Consider the following 23,446-nt stretch of genomic DNA (forward strand, 5'->3'; position numbering starts at 1 on the left):
AACACTGTTATTTTAGAGTGTAAATATGTTAGAGTGCATGAGTAGCATCTTTCCTTTGCCCTATGCTCGCAAACAGCTATATTGCATAGGTATATTGATATTCACAATGAGTTAGACAATATTTAGTCACTTTCCCTAGATTAACGCTTTTTCTAAGAGTGTAAGCACACTGAAGTACATTCGAAGCATCCCTACTTAGCCTTAATACATTTTTCATAACCTTCAAGTTTATATTATGAACTTAAAAAGACATTTGGATAAGAGTTTGTCATGAATTATATGCTGTAGAAGGCTGAAAATGGTTATTCTCTTAAACCCAAGTTTTTAGAGTGTAGACGTTTATGGATTCAATGTCTCCCGATCTTATATACTTCAGGACACTATAAAATACCTATAAAGTTTTGGCGCTTTTGTATAAAGTGCATGATTCCCCTAAAATTTGTCCCTTAGCTGCCGGACTATCCAGTCCAAAGCCCAAGCAGTGCTGCCTCCTGGTAGAGAGTAAGAGAACTAAAGGCCACCTGTGGATTTTGAGAGGTTATATACAGTGGGGAAAATAAGTATTTGACCCCCTGTCAGTTTTGCAGGTTTATGAGTACTAGAGGCCGCACTCGCACTGAGCCATGTCCTGGCAAGAAGGCATGGCTGCCATTTTAATTCCAGGCAAGTCAGGAGCAAACATGCATAGAAGTTCAATTAGTCTCGTCAAGAAACAGGTGGAATATGCGGGAAAGCTGCGCATGTTGGCAATCCCACAAACAGAGGAACAAGGGAGACAATATTTCCTTCCATAAGTAAGTGGTTTTAGTTATTCTTGTCACTTTGTTCGTGACATTTGGTTGATAAACAGGTGTATGTTTCCTGCCTGTGCCTGTGTCGTCCAAGGACATGAAGATTTAACTCTTCACTTACACACACCACTGACTTCATGAATGAAACTCAGTCAATAAAGGATAATTGTGTCAAAATAAATAAATAAATTATATATATATATATATATATATATATATATATATATAGAGTAATGGTTTTAGGAGCCGCGAATTTCAGAAACCCGCTGGGGGTTTCTGAAATTCGGGCAAATTTGGTGTCGCCCCCCCCCCGCCGCCAAATAGGCCCCACCTCCTACGCCTATGATATGATATGTTGCCCATGACAGTGTCCTGCACTGTTTCACTTTATCACCATCACACCACTTGCACAGTGTCTTAACAAAAATCTGCTGCTGCTACAAATACTGAATGGTTTGCACTACTGCACTCTCCACTTTTACTATTACCTCAGACACTACACTGTAAATACTAAGTACTTGTCCTTATTGTCGAAATGTCTTGTCCTGTCATCACCGAGGGAAAGTGAGAAACAAAATTTCGATTCCTTGTATGGCTAGTACATGTGAAGAATTGACAATAAAGCTGACGTTGACTTTGTTCAGTTGGACAAGTGTGCGCCGGTAGGATCAGAATGTTAAAGGCATGTGTGTTAGCAGCTGACAGATCAGCACACATAATGTACTTAGACTAACAGGTTAGCAATGACAGCCCGGGTGAACTTGTCGCTTGTGGCGTAGCCCCCCAGGTCTCCTGTGCGCACCTGTCACAAACATAAGGACAGTAGTGTTACTGTGTGCACAGCTGCAAGGATCCATGCACAGGCCGCATGTTAGAGAGCCTTTAACAAACTGCGTGCATGATCTGAGTGGTAATAAACTGTCCTTCCTACTCATTATTAAATATGGTACAGCTGTAAACCAACAATCCTTCAACATTTCTGCAGCAGATAATGCTTACATTGTCAAAAGATATTTAATGGGAATGTATTCCTGTCTAATTCATCTGTATTCAGCCAAAGTAATAAAATAAAGAGTCAAGAATTTAAAAAAGATGTCACAGAAAATACACTTTATTCAGTTTGTCACTTGTGACCAGTGGTGGGCACAGTTCAGCTAATTAGCTGACAGCTAGCTAGCAAAGCTAAATGCTTTTGTTAGTTTATAAGATTATCAGCCATCTTTTAAAACCATTAACAACTTTATTAACAAATAAAGTTGAACACTCAAAAATGTTTCATCATACTTGTTTCAGTTGGAGTTTATACACTAATTCAGTTAGCAACAAGCATCACCTCAGGGAAAGATGAGCAAGAGGTCAAGCCAGTGTAAATTAGATTACTAAAGTTATTTTCCATGTTTTTATTTGTAGTTTAATATTTTCTGCATTGTGAAGAAATCACATGTTAAATGGAAACTTTTAATTTCTTTTGTTCATTTAATTATTCCTGTACATCTTGATCATTATCTGATCTTGGCACGCTAAACCTTTTGGGAATCTCCGTGTTTATGCTTCAACATATTAAAATTCAGCTCTGTCTTTTTTTATGGTTTTCAAGCCAAAAAGATAAGGGTGGTGGTGGTGGGGGCATCCCAAAGCTAAATTCATATCGTAAAAGTTAGCAGTTATCAGTACTTTCAGCTAAATGTGTTAGCAGTTTATTAGTTTAGCATTATCACAGTTAACTTTTAAGTTAGTGAATTAACGTATATCAGTTTCGCTGTGTCCACCACTGCTTGTGACTCGCTTTAGCACATAACTGTGAAATCTCTACAAAGTCACTAAAAGATGAGTACACTTGAAATGCACACACAAAAATATGTGCTAATTTAACACATTACACTGGTGACGGCAAATAGGGTTGGGACAACTAGCTACAATAGTCAACAATGACTAGTTTGTGCCAGATTAGTTGAGTAATTCTCTTCTATTAGACTGCTCGGGTAATTTAGATTTTCAGACAATTTAAAAAGTAAACCAAGAACATAAACAGCCTTTTAAATAACAGTTTCAATAATGTATTTTTATGGTTTTGATGTTCAGTTTATAGGGACACTTTTGCACCAAATCATTAGAATCACCTGTTCAAAATAATATTTATTTTTTCCTTCATTACTGGCCTTACGTTGTCTGTCCCACCTTTCACTGGAATGTGTTGCAGGCCAGAAATTCTGGATGCAGCAACACATGAAACAAAGTAGACCACACAAAACTTAATATCTTTGGTTCATACGGTCTGCAATGAAACAGATAAAGTAAATGAAAGGATCTGTGTGTGTGTGAGTGAGTGAGAGAGATTCTCCCCCCCCATTTTTTATACTAACTTTTTCTGTCTGTATTGTTGGGTCCAGGTGTCTCGTCTTTTTCTTGACCAGTAGTTCTCAAACCAGTGCTCAAGAACCACCTAACTGACACATTTTCCGTCTCTCCGAGCTACATAGAGCAGGTTGCTGAGTGGATAAGGCGCTGGCCTGACAATATGTAGACCAAGGTCTGAATCCTGCTCATGCTACCCATGTATTTGCACAAGACATTAACCTACATAGTCTCCTGTCCACCAGCTGTAACTGGGTACTGGCCTCAGCTGGGGAAGCAACCTACATCAAACTGGCATACCATCCAGGGAGAGTCGTAAAGTCATGTTTCATGCTACAGAATCCAGAGATCACCACTGGCACCAATGGGCCAATATAGGACCTATTTTTTCCTATACGCTGCCACAAGCTGATTAGATAATTCAGGTATACCTGCAAGAGCAATCAGCTTGTGGCAGAGCGAGATGGAAAATATGTAAGTTAGCTGGTCCTTGAGGATAGTTTTGAGAGCCATTGCTCTTGACAATACCCCATAGATTCTCTCTCTGGGATTCAAGTCAGGCTGGCCAATTAAATACAGTAATATGTTGGTGAGCAAACCAGTTCAGAGTAGTTTTGCCAGTTATGTGGGCAGGTGGCAGATGCTGCTGGAAAAGGAAATCAGCACCTTCATAAAGTGTCAGCAGATGTAAGTATAAAGTACTCAAAAATCACTTGGTAGATGGCTGCACTGACTAGAAACTTGTTAAAACAGAGTGGACCAACACCCAATGACATGGCACCCCAAATCATGTGACTGTGGAAACTTCACACAGCTTGGGTTCTGTGCTTCGCCACTCTTCCTCCCGACTCTGGGACCTTGATTTCCAATGAAAAGGAAACTTTGCTTTCATCTGAAAAGAGGATTTTGGACAACTTCAGCAGCAGTCAAGTTCCTTTTATCCTTGGGCCAGGTAAGATGCTTCTGACACTGTCTCTGATTCATGAGTGAGTTGACACTTGTAGCCCATTTCTGGACACATCTGTTCATGGTGGTTCTTGATGCCCTGACTATACCTACCCTCAGTTCACTCCTTGTGAAGCTCCCCTAGTTCTTGAATTGGCATAGTTTGACAATCTTTTCAAGACTGTGAATAGTATTCTTTGATACAGTACTCTGCAAAACAGCCAGGTATTTCAACAATGTATTTCTGTCACTTATCCTGTTTGCAGAGGGGGCCATTAAGTGTCTTCTGGACAACTGTCAAGTCTGCAGTCTTTCCCATGATTGTGGCTGTGTGTACTAAACTAGATATTCATATTTATATTGCATAAATAGCCAATTATTCAAACTTTAAATGAAATACTCTAATAGGCTATTTTTTAGCTGTAGGCTGTAATGGTCAAAAATAAATAAATGCATGCTTCAAACATTTTAGCTGATATGTAATTAATCTAGATTATATTTTTCGAGGTGCATCTCATAGCTTTATCAACAACGTGACCTTCATTAAGCTATGTGATGACCTTATTTTGGTGTAGAACCTCAAAATATTAAATTAGTGCTACTATTACACAAACACAGGAAACTACTGTAAAACACTAGATATATCTTTATTTTTGCAAAAGTATTCATTTTAGAAGCAGCTTCATCAAAGCAGAACAATATATGAATTTGACATTTAAATTAATTTGCCATTCCTGAATTTCAGTATGCAGTTTTACAAACTGCAATACAGGACATTTCTTTCTTTTTGTAGTACTATCTGACAGATTTCATTGTCCTATACACCCCATGCAGCCAAAATCACTTAATCCATGATCCTGCCTGGCAAGAAAGCCTTCTTCAATATTGTATCATTTTGAACCTTATGGCTTCACACAGTGGTTTCATGTTCAGCATGTGGCTGCACTTACTGGTATGGAACACAGAGTATTTCCTTTGACAGATTTCCATAAGACCCAGAAAGAGGATTAAACGAATTGCGTTGGTGTTGCAAAACTGGAGTTCTGTGGGTCAATTTTGGCTCAGTTCTAAAGTTGGATTTGTCCATCAGACACACTTACACATGGTGTCAAGCTAAAATAGTTTTAGTGGATCACTGTGTCATTTGTAGACAAAAAGTGTGTTGAATTATACAGGCAAGTTGGATGGTTCCTGAACCCCAACTCGCAAACAATTTCTCACATATCTTTGCTCAGCATCACTAAGTGTTATGCGTATTTACTGATAGGTAGATTTGTGCTTGTGCTTTTCATTCCAGTACTAATGAGACGATGTGTGCTGAACAAATGAATCCTGCATCTCCTTTGCCCTCTAAAATAGTGACATTTGCACGGATGTTGACATGACTGCACAGGATCTATAGGTAGCCTAGTTTTAGCTCTTAATCACGAGGATATCACATTAAAAAAAAAATTAAAACACAAAGCAAAAACAATGAAGCAAAAGTGGTGGCACAGGGCAAAATTAAAGGTTAGCAGAATAAAAAAGAAAAGTGAAAAGTGGTTGGTTGCTTGCACAGTCAGCATTACATCATGTAAAATTGTAAAGCAGTAGTCTGACGGACAACAGCGGTGTGAATCTGAGATAAAGGACAAAACAATGGATGCACAGAAAATGAGTGAAGGACTGACGTGCATAAGGTTGTCACATTCACACAAAGAAACCAAGATAAAGGAACATGGTCATAACTCAGTCATAAACTCAAAGTGTCTATGAGGAAAGGAGTGCACAACAGAAGATCAAGATTACAAATCAGAGGACGCATCCCAAAAGATAAAAATAAAATAAAAATAAAACATTAACACAAGGCACTGCTCATTTAGTTAGATCAACTATACAACGGATATTTAAAAAAACGTAACAGTGATGAAGCAACTGTTCAAGCTGTGACACAGCTTTCTGATGCAACCTTTCTGGAGATGAAACATCTTAATAAACAGGTCGGTGACGCAGGTTTTCCACAACAGCATTCACAAAGTCACCTGTGGTGCTGTAACCACCAAGGTCACGTGTCCGCACCTGGGATGTGCATGTGCACAGACACACAAACACACACAAACAGGATAACGGGGTGTAAGATGACCAATTAAAGGAAAGGTGAGAGGGAAAGAAAGGGTACTTCAGACAACTGGCAGGTAAATCCTGCTTGAAAATTATCACATTCACTCAGTTACCAAACAACCATTTCCAACATTAACCAAAAAGTAATGTTATCACCTGAAGAGAAATCAGTCGAGATCATAAATATTTGGACATATATTAATAATTTGGCCTGTGTACACCACCACAATGGAATTGAAATGAAACTATCAAGATGTGATTGAAATACAGACATCGAGGTTTAATTCAAGAGGTTTAACAAATATACTGCATTAAGTATTGTGGAATTAGCCATATTTATATGCAGTCTCTCCATTTTCAGAGGACATAACTAACTGGACAAACTAAATATATGGATTAGTAAGCAAGTCCATTCAACATCTCCCTTTATACTCTGGGTCACCATAGCAGATCCCTTATGGATCTACAGGGGGTCTTCAACTCCAGTTCTCAAAGGACACACCTAAGTCAATTAAAGAAGTCATTAGTAGAACTTCGAGAACTTGACTGCAGGAGGTAATTCAGCCATTTGATTCAGGTGTGTTGGACCACGGACACATCTAAAAGGTGCAGGACACCAGCCCCCGAGGACTGGAATGGAAGACCCCTGATCTGCATGTTGATTCGGCACAGGTTTTACTCCAGATGTCGTTTCTGACACAACATGGAGAATTGGCAGGGGTGGCCTTGAACCCGGACCCTTCCATACTGGAAACAAGCACACTTATCCTCTTGGCCACCACCCCTACCTAAACCTAATATAATAAGGATCACTGTATCACTGTATACACACTGTGAAGCACCTACACTGTTATGATTTGGAATGTTAAAAGCTATAAAAAAAAATTCCCTCTATGTGTTAACAAGACTGTTACTACTGTCTGACATTTTTGTTGTTGTAGAAGACGTGTTGGAGGCACAAGTGGGAAAGGTCACATTAACACCCAGTCACACTTACCTTTCCCTGTTTGATTACCCTCTTCACAGCATCTGACACCATCTGAGAGTGATATTCCAGGCTGCAAGACAAAGTGATACTCAAGACAAAGCTTAAACTGTTATACACATACATGTGTAGGAAACAACTCCAAATGTTTTCTCTAAACCCTGAAGCACACAGTACTCCAGGTCAAAAAAATTAGGGATATGGTGAGTTTCTAAGTGGGACAGCGTGAGCCACATAAAATCTTCTGTTACTGTATAAATTAGTATACTTTAGTTTTTTCACTAAAAGACATATCCTGAAAATTTTATTCCATCACAAAATCAGAGCTAGATAAAATAATCACTAAGCTACAGTCACATTAACTACAAGAAACAGAGGCAAAGCGGTGACATAATTTATTTTCAAGCAGAGCGGGTGTTTCACAGTGGCAACAGACAACAGTTGCTCTGCCTCCAGCTAGGCGGGGCCAAAATAGACCTGACACCTATTTTATGCAAATACTGAGCGACGTGACATGACAGGGCGACTGTAAAAATGTAATATGTTTCTCACACAATTTGTCAGAATTAGTGAGAAATTAACACTTCTAAATCTAAAAATGCTGTTTTTAAAACCAGATTAACACCTCTGAAGTTATTTTCCAAACGTTTTATGGAGATATAGCAGGCACTCCTCGGAAATGCCCATCAGGCGACAAAGCCAACTGCTTGTCCCCGTCACTTGTTTTAAAAATGTCTGTTTTGGCTACGAGAAAAATCAAGGTGTTCAATACAAACTTGACTATCATAAATCAACATTACTAATTGATGTGCTAAATGGCTCTTAAAAGGTGTACAACAAACGGTATAAACGTATGAACTATCGTGATAAAGGCTAAATTTTGACCATTACCTAACATATAGGCACTGAACATATTGGTTAATTAACTTTTTAAAAATCCAATTAAAGTATAATTTTGGGGAAGTTATGGTCTAAAGGTTAAAGCAGCGGGCTTGAGACCAGAGGTTTCTCCATTCATATCCATGTCAGACTGGAAAAATCAATTAGTGCCCTTGGGCAAGGTCCTTAATCCCCATGTGCAGTAGAGCACCTTGCATGGCAGTATGAGAACATCAGTGTGCAAGTGTGTGTCAGAATAGGTGAATATGAGGCATCACTGTAAAGCCCTTTGAGCACCTGCTTCATATAAGTGCTATTAAAATATGGTCCACTTACCACCCTTTTAGCATTTAATTTACAATTTTTTTTTATAAATATATTGGATATTATAAGTGTCTAAAATTAGTCTCCATTTAATCAGCAAAACCATTAAATATGGAAAATCTGAATACCTTTCCATTATAACCAATAAAGTCTAAAACACATCCATATTTAAACCCTTTTTTAATTTTAATATTTAGAATGTTTAACACTGCACAATGTTTTCCGTAGTACAAGTTTGTGTAGGTGCAACAGCAGCAATGTAAAGATGCTGCACTTGAGAGGTGAAACCCATATTTAAGCAGATCAACACTGTGCATACATAATGCCACAAAATAGTAGCGATTTACAGTATGACACCCAGAGAACCAGAATAGACAAAACAAAAAACATTAGAAATGTATCAGACATTGATACAATCTCTTGATCATCAAGAAAAATGCTTAAAAAAAAAAAAATTCCTTCGGCCGAATCTTAGGTCTTAATACAAAGCAAAAAAAAAAAAAAGCCTGACTCACTTTAGGTGTCTCAGCATGTTTGCAGCACTGAGAAGCATGGCTGTGGGGTTTGCAATATTTCTTCCTACAGCTTGAGCAAATGGATGACGTGCACCCTGCAGGAGGTTAAAAAAAAAGAGAGTTATTTAAACAGCTGAACCATTGCAAGTACCAACAAAGATTATTTAACAGTTCAGCAATTCTATTTTCTGCAGAGCACCATTATAATTTTCAACCATCCATTCATCATTCACAACAGAAACTTACAGGCTCAAAGACAGCGTACTCAGCACTGTAACTTTCACCAGGTACAACTCCTGCTCCTCCAACCAGCCCCGCCGCCAGGTTATCAATAATGTTGCCGTACAAATTGGGCATCACCAGCACGTCGAACTGGTATGGATTCTGGACCAGCTGCAATACAAAAACACAACAATGCCAATTTCAACATGTAACAAAGTAAAACTAGAACATAAACTCACAGCTAAAACCAAGTCATCTGTTTAGCCAGTCTCATATTTATGATTAGATTTACGAAAACAAACAAATATTGTGTACACATGTAAATCTACCTGCTTTCTTATTTTATAAACAAATTGGGCTAGGACCACCAGGCTTCTTCCCTGAAGCTCTTATGCCGCGTTCACACCGGGCGCGATCAGACGCTACAAATTCGCGAGGGTCGCGTGGCGACGGATGCGCCTCCTTCGCCCGGTGTGTCGCTCTGCTTTTGCTGCGAAAATTTGCCTCGGTGTGTCATCAAATAGGAGGAGCTTCCATTCCGCTCGCCGGCCCCTGTTGTTAAGTCAAGTTAACATGACGGACCTTGATCACATGGAGTGAGTTGTTGTGGAAAGCTCCCAATACAGGGAGTATCATTATTTGCTGCAGGAGCTGCGTCTGGATGACGGTTGCTTTCAGCGGTCCTTCCACCTCTGCGGGACCCAGTATGAGGACCTCCTGTCCCGTTCACACGCGCACATGTAAACAATTAAAAAAAAAAAAAAAAAGAAACTCCGCTGCTTGCTGCAGCTTGCTCTTCCCCCCAAAAAACTTGTCATAATTGTGTTTAGAAACCAGTCACCATTTGTTTTATTATACATCTGTGTAGTTAATTAATAAAATAATCTCCATAGACGATTCACTCACACGCACGTAAAAGAAACTCTGCTCCCCCTGCTGTGGGGCTGCTGCTCACTCCAAAACCTCTGTCATAATTGTGAAATAAAGGACAAAAGAGGCATAAGTCCTGCTCACAGGCTGCTACCAGATACAGGACATGTTCACATCTTCAGTCAAACTCCAGACATCTCCACATCACTACATATTCAGTCCCTGATTGGTCATCGCGGCGCGACGAGATGAAAAAGTTCAGATTTTTCAACTTGGGGAGGAGGGCAACGCAACGTGATGTGACGCAATATTGCGCCACAAACACGCCAATCGCTCAAAATCGCTTCACTCGCGTCCATCGCGTCGCGCTGCGTGACTTGGCGCCAAACGCGTCGTTCCATAGGGATTACATGGCAACCTGTTGCTGCTGTCCCTCGTGTCCCGCCCGGTGTGAACGCAGCATTAGGCTCACAAACTCTGCCACATGACACCTATTCACTGTGCAATATCTTTCTGGTCTCTGAAGACGTGAGCACTTGGCACTTGAAATCTGACTACAACCCCTGGCAAAAATTATGGAATCACTGGCTTCGGAGGATGTTCATTCAGTTGTTTAATTTTGTAGAAAAAAAGCAGATCACAGACATGACACAAAACTAAAGTCATTTCAAATGGCAACTTTCTGGCTTTAAGAAACACTATAAGAAATTAGGAAAAAAATTGCGGCAGTCAGTAATGGTTACTTTTTTAGACCAAGCAGAGGGAAAAAAATATGGAATCACTCAATTCTGAGGAAAAAATTATGGAATCATGAAAAACAAAAGAACGCTCCAACACATCACTAGTATTTTGTTGCACCACCTCTGGCTTTTATAACAGCTTGCAGTCTCTGAGGCATGGACTTAATGAGTGACAAACAGTACTCTTCATCAATCTGGCTCCAACTTTCTCTGATTGCTGTTTCCAGATCAGCTTTGCAGGTTGGAGCCTTGTCATGGACCATTTTCTTCAACTTCCACCAAAGATTTTCAATTGGATTAAGATCCGGAGTATTTGCAGGCCATGACATTGACCCTATGTGTCTTTTTGCAAGGAATGTTTTCACAGTTTTTGCTCTATGGCAAGATGCATTATAATCTTGAAAAATGACTTCATCATCTTCAAACATCCTTTCAATTGATGGGATAAGAAAAGTGTCCAAAATATCAACATAAACTTGTGCATTTATTGATGATGTAATGACAGCCATCTCCCCAGTGCCTTTACCTGACATGCAGCCCCATATCATCAATGACTGTGGAAATTTACATGTTCTCTTCAGGCAGTCATCTTTATAAATCTCACTGTAACCTTGTTTTTTTCTGTTTAGGTGTTAATGATGGCTTTCGTTTAGCTTTTCTGTATGTAAATCCCATTTCCTTTAGGCGGTTTCTTACAGTTCGTTCACAGACGTTGACTCCAGTTTCCTCCCATTCGTTCCTCATTTGTTTTGTTGTGCATTTTTGATTTTTGAGACATATTGCTTTAAGTTTTCTGTCTTGACGCTTTGATGTCTTCCTTGGTCTACCAGTATGTTTGCCTTTAACAACCTTCCCATGTTGTTTGTATTTGGTCCAGAGTTTAGACACAGCTGACTGTGAACAATCAACATCTTTTGCAACATTGCGTGATGATTTACCCTCTTTTAAGAGTTTGATAATACTCTCCTTTGTTTCAATTGACATCTCTCGTGTTGGAGCCATGATTCATGTCAGTCCACTTGGTACAACAGCTCTCCAAGGTGTGATCACTCCTTTTGAGATGCAGACTAACGAGCAGATCTGATTTGATGCAGGTGTTAGTTTTGGGGATGAAAATTTACAGGGTGATTCCATAATTTATTCCTCAGAATTGAGTGAGTCCATATTTTTTTTCCCTCTGCTTGGTCTAAAAAAGTAACCATTACTGACTGCCACAATTTGTTTTTCTTGATTTCTTATAGTGTTTCTTAAAGCCAGAAAGTTGCCATTTGAAATGACTTTAGTTCTGTGTCATGTCTGTGATCTCCTTTTTTTTCTACAAAATTAAACAACTGAGTGAACATCCTCCGAGGCCGGTGATTCCATAATTATTGCCAGGGGTTGTATACCTTATGTGTGCCTATGTGCAATTTAATCTTTCTGGTGTCATCAGGTTTATATGGGCTGCTACCAATCCTATATGTGCTTTTTTTATATAAGGGACAAGTGGATGTGTCTGCATGCTATTTAATTGTTTTAACTTAATTTCTTGCAGGCCTAACTGGGATATCAGTACTTTGATTCATTCATCCTTATGCACCACACATTTTGGAATGATAATTAAAAATCCTTGAATCATGATTTGGGGAATGCGGCAAAAGGTGGAGACAAACTGACGTGGAGAGACCCCCACCACCCCGTCCCTCCCCAACATCTTGAAATTAAGTATGCATTTGCCAGACAATGCAAATATCAATAAGACCGCGTCAAAGGCACTGTCTAGAAAACAGGCCGGCAGAGTGAATTAGTGGTTAGCGCTGATGCCTCAAAACAAGAAGGTTAGGGGATCATTTCCTGCTATTTCTGTGTGGAGTCTGCATGTTGTCCCAGTGTCTGCATGGGTTGCCTCTGGGCACTCCGGTTTCCTCCCACACTTTAAAAAAAAAACTAAACAAAACAAAAACAAAAAAAAAACATACAAACTGGCTAACAGATCCTGCAAAAACTTTTTGGCAAGATAATAAATACAGTGCATCCGGAATTTTTTTTTTTTTTAATATATATAACTAAGACATCACATGTACATGCATTCACAGCCTTTGCCATGAAGCTGAAAATTGAGCTCAGGCGTATCCTGTTTCTACTGATCATCCTTGAGATGTTTCTATGGGTCCTACAGTTGACAGTGGATGTCAAAGCACAAACGAAGTATGAAGACAAATGAATTGTCTGTAGACCTCAGAGACAGGACTGTCTCAAGGCACCAATCTTGGTAAGGGTACAGAAACATTTCTGCTGTTTTGAAGGTCTCAATGAGCGCAGTGGCCTCCATCATCTGTAAATGGAAGAAGTTCAGATGCACCAGGACTCTTGCAAGGGCTGAACGCCCGTCTAAATTGAGCGAACAGGGGAGAAGGGCCTTAGTCAGGCAGGTGACCAAGAACCTGATGGTCACTCTATCAGAGCGCCAGCATTCCTCTGTGGAGAAGGACAACAATCTCTGCAGCAATCCAACAATCAGGCCTGCATGGTAGAGTGGCCAGATGGAAGCCACTCCTTAGTAAAAGGCACATGGTAGCCCACCTTGAGTTTGACAAAAGGTACGTGAAGGAGAAACAAATTTTCTGGTCTGATGAGACAAAGACCTGAACTCTTTGGCGTAAATGCCAGGCGTCATGTTTGGAGGAAACCAGGCACCATCCCTACAGTGAAGCATGGTGGTGGCAGCATCATGCTGTGGGGATGTTTTTCAGTGGCAGGAACTGGGAGACTAATAAGGACTGAGCTACCCTCCAAAGCTGGTCGACATAACACAGAGAATTTGAGGTGAGGCTTTCTTTTGGACCATATGAAGGAGGTGAGCCAGCCATTCACCTGCTTAATCACCTTATGGGTCAGCACAACTGGAAACATTTGTAATGGGTAAAGCAGTCTGGGAAGAACGTTCATTTTCAGTAGTGCTATTCGTCCTAACAAAGAGATGTGAATATTTTCCAGAAGCACTGTAAATGTTACACACTGATATAAACAGTGTGCAACATTTTGTAATTAAAGGGTTGCATCCATTAGACACAACTGGAAAACCAGTGTTTGAAAGGATGAATTTGCATTATTGTGCTGTATCATCATATCAACAGCATAAATTAGTTTGTGTGGACTCTGTGTGGAGGGGGCTTAGCTGTGCAATAACGTACACGCGCTCAATGATGTGCACATCAACATCTACATCTGCATGCTCTACCTACCAAACAAAAGGGCCAAATTATCTTCCTTTGAAGACATAATACAGGAATTATGTTCGTTCATTCACATCTTCCAAGGATTTGCTTAAAAATCTTCTATATTTTTTCTGTTCCACTCCACCTTGAAGCTGTAACTAGTGGTACAACAGAAAAATTGCTCCGTGTACCTTTGTGCCAGCTTAAAAAGCAGAGAAGCCTACAACACCATCAGAGCTGTCACCTGTGTTTTTGTGTACCATAGTACCATACTTTTTGTATTTCTGAAAATGATGTAAGTGAAGACCAAGGTACATTCAGTGAATTTGACATGGAGGCACTATGTGCACAAATGGACACAAACCCTGAATGTTATGTCAGTTAAACACCTTGAACTAAAAGCTAATTATTTATACTACAACACTTCTTGATTGTTTCATTTCAGCTGGTGGTGTACAGGGCTAAAATTAAAAATGTCACTGTCCAACTACTTATGGACTTGATGTTTTCAGTCAAAAAAAAAAAAAAAAAAAACACACCACAGTCTTAGCCATTCACAATTTAAGTTGAGACTTTATCCACAGCCAGGCAATAGTGGCAAGGGGGAAAAAAGAAGAAGAAAAAAAAAAAAAAAATCGCACTGCTTTGTCAACTCAGTGCACACGTAAGAATGGAGCAGCATGTTTTGGCACATAATGTTTTGTTATAAAAGTGACAAAAAAGTGTCCAGATGCTATTTTTTTAAGTGGACAGCTACAGAAACAGTAAAACTAGGAAAGGAAGTATACACATAGACAGTGGTGGGCAAAGTTCAGCTAATCTGCTAACCGATAATGATCGAAGCTAATGTTTTTGTTAATGGATTAGCTTTCCAGATGACTTAAAATCATCAGCGGACCAATTATCTTCCAAAAAATTTGCTGGTAAAGTGAGCAAAGTTTAACAGTCAAAAACGTTTGTAAACACTAAAATCAAGCATTTTAGGTGTGTTTGTGGCAGACTGACTGTTTGCTGATGACATCATCATTAAGCTCAAGACGTGATTGGCCGGTCGACGCAGAGTATTGTAGGTAGTGTAGTTCAGGTTCACTTTGAATGTTACAGTGTTACGGTCCGCTCGACACAAAAACAAAACAGACTAATTTTAGGATTATTTTATTTTATTTCTTTGTGGCTGATAGGATAAGTTAATTGCCAAGACTCAGTGGGAGAGAGGAGATCTCACAGCACAGCTGTGTTACAGAGGGACTTTTCTTCACCGTTTAGACACAGTTTTGAATAATCAGGATGCTTTATGTGGATTCTGATTTTTTTGGAATTTAACGAATCCCACTGAAACTAACAGGTAAGAATTTATATTTACTACGTGTCTTTTACTTTGCCAATGAACGCATTAACGGACATATTTCGGTTGTTTAAGCCGGAGGGTTCAAAGCGTGTGAAAAAAGCAGCATGTTTTAATTCGTAAATGATGGTGTGTGTGTGTGTGTGTATATATATATATATATATATATAAAAAAAATACCGAGATAAACTGTGACTTCTAATACTGTGTTTTACTGCTTCTGAAAGATGATGTTTGAGGTTTTATTTTTTTATTCATTTATTTTTCATGCGTTTGTGATCCTGCCTGGGAATGACTTGATCTTTGAATTTACCCAGCAGCCCCTGCAGCACTTAAAGTGAAACTGGTTTATCAGAAGCCGACAGTGTAATCTGATCTGGCTGCGTCCCAATCAATACTAAAAGCTATCGCTTATCTGTAACTTCCGATAAACTGCTGAGCAGTTTATCGGCGTTATAAAAGATAACCTTCCAGTTAGCGGATTATTGGTTATCGAAGCTAACTTTTTGGTTAGCTGTGCCCACCACTGAACATAGATTAGCGAGAAAAGACATATGATGACTCCAAACATTCGTTAACGGTGTGAAGAATGGACAGAGAGCACATACCTGCATGCAACAGTTATCGATGATTATGTTCTCATATTTGATTTTTGGGTAAAGTTGTGCCACCTCGGCACAGCTCTGAAGAAACAAGCCATCACCCAGCTTCCTGTAACAAGCACAAGGACAAACAGTTTAGTTGCACTAAATAGCTAGGAGATCAAGACCCAAATTACCAGTACTTACAGCTGTACTGCCTTTGGGTTTTTAAAGATCTAAGTCATAAAAATAATTCTTTGGCAACACTAAAATTTTCAAAATTTATGCTGTTTGGAAACAATATAAAATTTTGATCTCTGATGGGTAGAAATTCAAGCGATCAGACGCCATGACCTATATTTGGCAGCGACATTAGATCACTTGGGGCTTCCCCCAACCTGCGCATGAGATGCTTAGCAGGACATGGGGACTACCAATTGGAATAAAGAAAGGTACCAAGATGTCAGCTGGCTGCTCGCTCAAACAAAATGAACTAAGACGGTGGAAAACACTTCAAAACAGCTTATTTCTGCAAAAATCTAGTATGTTTCTCATACAGTTTGTAAAGGTTAGCGAGAAATAAACACTTCCAAATCTAAAAATTCCATTTTTGGAACAGGAAAGCACCTCTGAATTAATTTACAAGATATCTTATGGATGTTGGTGTGATCGCCTCAGGAACACATATCAAGTGGATCAGGTCACAGGTAATTTCAAAACCTCACACATGTGCACATGTGCTTCCTCCTGCAGTTCGTCTACACAATGGTAATAGAAGGAAAAGGCAATATTCGCCATGGGATTTCCCCCAGATAAATATGTTCTCTTCATTAACAAGAGCTGTAATTTTGCAACATGTTACAAAAATAAACAGACATCACAATGCTTTTGGAAGAAACTACATTTTGTCAGTTTGGGGAAATTTGAAAGGCTGTATGCATTTAATTATTTCAAGGATGCCAACTGAAACACATATACAAATAGAAAACACATACTTACATGATGTTGGCTTTGTGAACAGCAGTGACTTTAAGTCGTCCCTTCTTAGTGGCATAATCAAAGGCAAACTTAGCAATACGCCGTGACTTCTCTCTGGTGATAATCTTCAAACATTCAATCACACCTTTCACACTCTAAAACACACATATGCAGAACAGCAAACGTTGATTTCTCCCATAAAAGAATATCAACATATTACACAACCAAACAAATTACCCGAGACGAAAACATGACCATCGGGTATTGAGAAGGCTTCGCGTCCGTCCGTCTGTATGTGCTCAGCATAATTCCAGTCCTACACTGAAAAAAGACCCAACTTAAAATGTTGTTTCAACTGTTAACACCTGAATGAATGAGCTGTTTGAACTTAAGTTGGATCAACTCTAACTTACAAACAACTTAGTTCATTTAGATGTTACTAACTGAAACAGTTGATTTAAGTTGGTTCAACTATTCTCTTTTTCATGTGGTGATCCGAATCACCACATGCTAACGCGTTAGCATGACTATGGCATTTTCAATGTTAAAAGTTAGCATTAAGCAGTTGCAGCTGCCATCACGTCCGGGTGCATTTGTTTTCAAATTGTAATATTTCTTAAATTTATTTTTGTTTATATATTAATAATCTAATGATTATTACATACAATTTTAGAGAAAGAGACAAAAAGAAATCGATCACTGTGCCAAGGAGGGAATCTCTTTAGGGTCAGTGACCCTATGGCCTTGTTTAGAGAAGTGTTTCATAAATGTTAAAAAAATCATATATTTGCACTTTAGTTGAATAATACATTGAATTTTGTCTCTTATTTGTTTTTGTCTATAAGCACATGCAATATCAATATCAGTGCTCAGATAACAGTAGCTTCTGGGAAAGGTGCAAGTTGCAATAAACTGTGATGCCAAGCGCTATGGATACATGCTATCCAGTCACAGCAGATGAAACTTTTTTTTTTTACTACTGAGCAAACATCACTGTTAGACTTTTTTAGGTTCAATGATTCCACGGTGTGTACATGTTATGGCGTCAGTGACCCCATGGCCTTGGTGGAGGTTTGCACTCTCTAAGTGCTTCTAGTTTTCAGTGTACTATTGCCAGAGTCTTTAAATTCACATGGAACAGTCTTGGGACACAGACCTTGGACAAGTTCAAAGATGGCTAACCTTGACCTATTTTGAGAGGTGAAAAGGTCACATTTTGTTTTCTATTGATCTCTCGCTGGCCGTTAATCCAACATGGTGGAATCTGCTCCAAAACTGCTGAATTTTGGTGTAAATGTAACATGTTTCTCATGTATCATCTAAAAGCTTGTGTGAAATAAACACTTCTAAAACTGAAACCACTGTTTTTTGTAACCTGATAACATCCCTGGAGTAATTTACAAGACATCTCATGACGTCAGCGTGCACGCGCATCACACATGGTCAACGGTAACTTCTGCTCTTTTCAAAAGCTCATGTATGTGCACACGCTTGCCCTCTTGCAGACGCCATTACAAGGTACATGCTAATACGGACGAGGGTATTCTAGTAGTGCGATCGGCTGAGGGTATTCTAGCAGTGCGCTATATTTTTATAACGCCTGCATGCATTTCATCTCATGGGTTTAAAACTATTTTTCATCCTTCTCTTTGTAGAGAGAAGGCATCTTGTTTACCTCATGCTCCAAGGAGCTGTACTCGCCCTCAGTCTGTTCACGAATAATGACCAGGTCCAGGTTGTTGTGGCGAGTGTTGTAACCAGGCAGGCTGTTCACGTGAACCACATTAGCAAACAAGTCTAGTTTACGCCTGAGGGACACACATGAAGAGAATTCATAACAGAGAGGACAAAAAAGGTGAAGAAATACATGTAATTAAAAACACACAGTTCTTCTTTTACCTCAGTTTCATCTCATATGAGGCCAGCTCCCCTTTGTACTCCATGGGTGTGTGAATCTTTCCTGGTTAACCAAACATACCACAAGAGAGGTGCATTTCTTTTTTTAAACCAGTCATCTCACTGAACAGTGAATGAAGATACAGATTTATTTCACACTACAAAATAACGATACTGATCAGTGTCATGTCCAGCCTTTTAAAGCGTTTTGTTTTTTGTCTCCAAATCTGATTTACAGTTTTATTTTGATAGTCTCTCCCCATGTTTATTTTCATTCACTTTTCTTCTGCATCTGGGCACATCTGTTATTTCTGTAATTATTTTCCATCCTAATTAAACTCATCTCTGGTATTCCCCTGTGCCAGTACTTCATACGTTCCCCCATTGTATTCTCCTTGTGATTCCTCACTGCAATCAGAGTTTTTGTTTCTGTTTGACCTTGTCTTTTTTTGCATCTCTCCTTTATATGTTCATGTGACTGGCCTGACTGTCTAAACTGTGATTTGAATATGTCACCTACTTCTTTGAGAATGGGCTTTGCTCAGCCCTAATGGACACCGCTGCCATGCTGACTGATCTACTGTGTTATGACCTTGGCCTGTTTTAAGGCATTTGGATTCCTTTGACTGTCTGTTTTCTGTGTTGTGGTTTTCATTACAATCAACATTTTAAAGAAAAAAGTATAAAAAAAAAAAAAAAAAAAAAAAAACAGGTGTTTTTCACAACTCCACTCGTGGTTATTCAAGGGACCAGTTTTACGAACCTACAGTCAGGATTTAATCAAGACGTACAGTGCCAAATCAGTGATGGAATGGTATAGACAGTTATTTTGTAGCTGGCCTACATGTATTAATAAGAGTTTCATCATCAGACTGCAAAACTGGAGGGAGGCAAGTTTTTAAATGAAATATGCAACTTTATTTACTAAAGTTTGAATGGACTGAATTTATATAGCGCTTCTTCCATCTAGTATGTCAGAAGCTCAAAGCACTTTACAGTAATGCCTCACATTTACCCATTCACACACACACCGATTGTTAGGGTGCTGCCATGCAAGGCGCTCACTACACAGTTCAATGTCCCTTGAGCATCATTCCAATCAGCTGGTTCGAAATTGGTTTTATCATTTAAGGAATATTTCAAAACTCAGATTACTGGTGTCAAAGGTTGAACTTGAAATGACTATTCATGCTTTCATCTCTTCTCGTTTGGATTATGTAACGGTCTTTTTACTTGTTTCAGTAAATCAGCTTTGGATCACCTTCAGTCTGTACAGAATGCTGTGGTAAGGCTTTTAACTGGCACCAATAGAATATCCCATATCACTCCAGTTTTGGTTTCTCTTCACTGGTTGTCAGTAAATTTTAGGTTTCATTTTAATTTTAGTCTTAACTTTTAAAGCCTTACATGGTCAATTTCCTCAGTATATCTCTGACCTGCTGAAACCTTATTATTCATCCCGAGCTGTTAGATCGTCAGGTCAAAGGTTGCTGTTGGTTCCACATACGTGGTTTAAAACTCGCGGGGATTGGGCCTTTCAGGTAGTGGCACCAAGGCTGTGGAATTCTCTTCCCCTGTCTTTATGCTGTATAGACTCCACTGACTCTTTTAAAAAGCAGCTGAAGGCATTTTTATTCAGCCAATCTTTTCATTAATTTGTTGTTTTATGCTGTATTCTATTGTTTTATATCGTTGTGGTATGTTATATTTTCACTGTGAAGCACTTTGTGATTTTTATCTGTGAAAAGTGCTATATAAGTAAAATTTACTTACACACCGGGAGCAACTTGTGAATTAAGGACTTTGCCCAAGGACAAAGTGGTGGACAAAGAACAACTGGTGGAACCTGTGTTCTCTTGAGGCCACATCTGACACTGATCATTTGTTCCACATCAATGTCTAGGTAGTGTATGGCTCCACAGTCCTCATGACCAACACAGTGGATAAACGCTTTACGTCCATTCACAACATCACATTTTCTGGAATATTGTTGTATATATATTCATTATGATTTAATATCTTTGTACTTCAACAACACAAAATTGTTCAAATTTGCTTTTTTCTCTTCTTAACCCCTTTTAAATTCTGCCTTTCAAATTTACTGTATGTTATACTGGTAGTAATGTGGAATTTGTTTTCTTTATACTTTTCTGATTATAAAAAGTGACTTAAATTGGTTTTCCACAAATCCCATCCAAGTAATTTCTTTTTAATGTACCAAGTAGCCATGACACCATTGTGCTTCACATAAATCTATGTTGCAACACTCATAATCCCAAAGTCTGCACCCTGGCTACCTTTGCCAGTCAGGTGATTTTCTAAGAAAATGTCATTTGTGAACCTCCCTTTGTGCGCAGGGAGTTTGATTTCGCTGGGGTGACTCACTCCAACTGCTACTAAGCAAGTAAAACAATGCTAAGGCTAGTACTTGCACAGTAACCTCAACATGTGGAAGTATACGTTAAAGAAATGAGCTTCATCAAAGTCTGTCGCCGGTCATACGATCTGGTGCCTACTCTTGTATGCAGCAGTCAACAGGCAGGGTACACAGCAGACATGTTACCAGGATACAGTGTGCATACATTCACCCCAATGGCTAATTTCACCTGCCTGTGTAATTGCACTATACAACTGCAATTAAGATTTATTTTCCATATATGATTAAAAAAACAAATATTTTCTCAATTAATTGATTTGTTGTTTGGTCCATAAAATGTAATAAATAAATAAATAAAGGTTAAAAATATAAATACTGATCAATGTTTTCTAGAACCTGAGATTGATTAATTTAATAATCAATTCATTGTTACAGCTCTATTAGACAAATGGAGTTTTAAACAATCCCACACAGACACAGGAACATGCAAATTTGGCACAGAAAGCCAGAGCAGATAGAAGCTCAAACAAAGAACCTCACAGCTGTGAGCTGACATTACAAATTACTGACACACTAATGACCCAATATTCCTCTTTTCTAGTCCTCAGCTGGAGATAACAAGTAAAGCTACCTTTAATGGCCACTTTGTTGCTGTTCATTGAGGTCAACACTTGTTGCAGCTTTTCTTCACTGGCCATATTCTGTACCTCACTCAGGTGTAACTCCTCAAACTCAACTGGGATGTCACCTGCCTGGAGACAGGATGAAGAGCATACCAACTTTAAGAGTTAGAATACCAAGTATAACTGGAAGGAGACTCTGGGGACTCTGCCACAGTAAAAATGGTCAGTGTTGTGGCTTTTCTCCACTCATCAGATACTTGTAATGTCATACGGTAAGAATGTTTGCAATAAAAAGAACACCTAGCTCACCCCGTTAAACAAACCCAATATTTTGTTGTTGTTGTTATCTTGCCTTCTGTTAGAAGAGGGCAATTTTGCCTGTGGGCAGATTCTGGAATTTTATTGCTAGTATCAATGCTTCCCACAGGATATAGTGATACTACAGCAGGTGAACTGCAAACCTTCTAGGGGGTTCTGAGGGTGTGCTTCCCTAGAATTAAATTTGTACATTTTAAGGTTAAAAATCAATTATCAATCTGGTGCACTTTGAGAGAAACATCAAGCGATTAGAACTATAAATAACTTTGTACTTTATCATAAGCACACTGGTTGAATAAATACAGCAAGAATTAAATGAAAGAGTTCAGTGCAGTTCACAAGTGATCAAGACATAACCAAATACTGCATACATTTGCACAGTCAAAAAAACTGAAGCAAAACTGGTTACTTGTGTTAAACGATTTAATTTTAACAAAATAAACTAAAAAAAAGTAGATATTGGCTGAGGATAGTACATTATCATTTCCCTGTATAACTTTTATAACAGAAAAATGTAAGCTTTTAGCCAAAAATAGCTAGAGGACATGGTATTTATCAATTCTCCCTATTGTAAAACTTTGCACATTGAATTTGGACATTATAATTACATAAATAACATTGCTGTCCTACAACCCCAAATCAGAAAAAAGGGGATGGAATATATATATATATATAAATAAATAAACACCCCACCCATTTCATAGGTTTTTTTTTTCTGGTCCACTTCATTTAATTTGTTAACATAGGATATATTCATTCCTGCATGTAAGGCCTGCAACACATTTCAAATACAGTTGGGACACTAAAGCAGTTACCACTTTGCAATTGTGCCAGTCTCTCATAACACTTAATATATTTTGGCAATGAGGATATAAAGGAGTGAAGTTGGATCCTTCCTGGGGCGAAATCTCAATGGGGGAATTAATTAATTAATGTCATCCTTCCACAAGTCAACAGGATTTTTGTTTACTTATTTTTAGTATGATGGGAGAAAAAAAAAAAAAAAAAAAACAGTGAATAAACATGAATAAGATTAAGGGAGAAAATGTTGTATTCAGTTAATCAACAAGAAAAGGGCAAATATTATTCAAATCAAATATACTTTATTGTCCCCAAAGGGAATTTGTCTTGGGTAAAAGTACTAGACACAGCAGACCAGAAAATGACAAACAGCACAAACAGATACAGCACTGATAAAGTCCCGAGACAAAAAGACAGACATGGCATTGATAAAAAAAAATCACAAAGGAAATATTAAAACCAAAGTATAAAACCTGCTTAAAAACAACAAACAAATAACACTATCCATAAATTGTTTAATTTGTACAACTGACATAACCCCAGACAGACCCTGGCTTTTGGAGTTGTTGGTGATCACATTCTGGATGGTCCTTTTCATTTTTGG

General features: G+C 38.7%; 1 protein-coding gene across 2 annotated transcripts in view; it reads right to left on the reverse strand.

The window, feature by feature from the left end:
• Positions 1-1,424: 1,424 nt before the first annotated feature.
• idh3b (isocitrate dehydrogenase (NAD(+)) 3 non-catalytic subunit beta) overlaps positions 1,425-23,446 on the reverse strand; it is a 34,764-nt gene continuing 12,742 nt past the window's right edge. The window contains exons 3-11 of one of the 2 annotated variants that reach the window (XM_034167136.1): positions 21,732-21,852; positions 18,727-18,787; positions 18,503-18,635; positions 16,849-16,982; positions 15,877-15,979; positions 9,141-9,287; positions 8,895-8,989; positions 7,189-7,249; positions 1,425-1,593 (exon numbers count right to left, since the gene is read on the reverse strand). In XM_034167136.1, coding sequence (XP_034023027.1) covers positions 1,516-1,593; positions 7,189-7,249; positions 8,895-8,989; positions 9,141-9,287; positions 15,877-15,979; positions 16,849-16,982; positions 18,503-18,635; positions 18,727-18,787; positions 21,732-21,852 — 933 coding nt within the window. In that variant the 3' untranslated portion in view covers positions 1,425-1,515. Of the gene's footprint in view, positions 1,594-4,882; positions 6,150-7,188; positions 7,250-8,894; positions 8,990-9,140; positions 9,288-15,876; positions 15,980-16,848; positions 16,983-18,502; positions 18,636-18,726; positions 18,788-21,731; positions 21,853-23,446 lie in introns of those variants that run through there. The other variant, XM_034167134.1, reaches the window with a different exon arrangement.

The sequence above is a fragment of the Thalassophryne amazonica genome, chromosome 3, assembly GCF_902500255.1.
Source record: "Thalassophryne amazonica chromosome 3, fThaAma1.1, whole genome shotgun sequence".
Lineage (NCBI taxonomy): Eukaryota > Metazoa > Chordata > Actinopteri > Batrachoidiformes > Batrachoididae > Thalassophryne > Thalassophryne amazonica.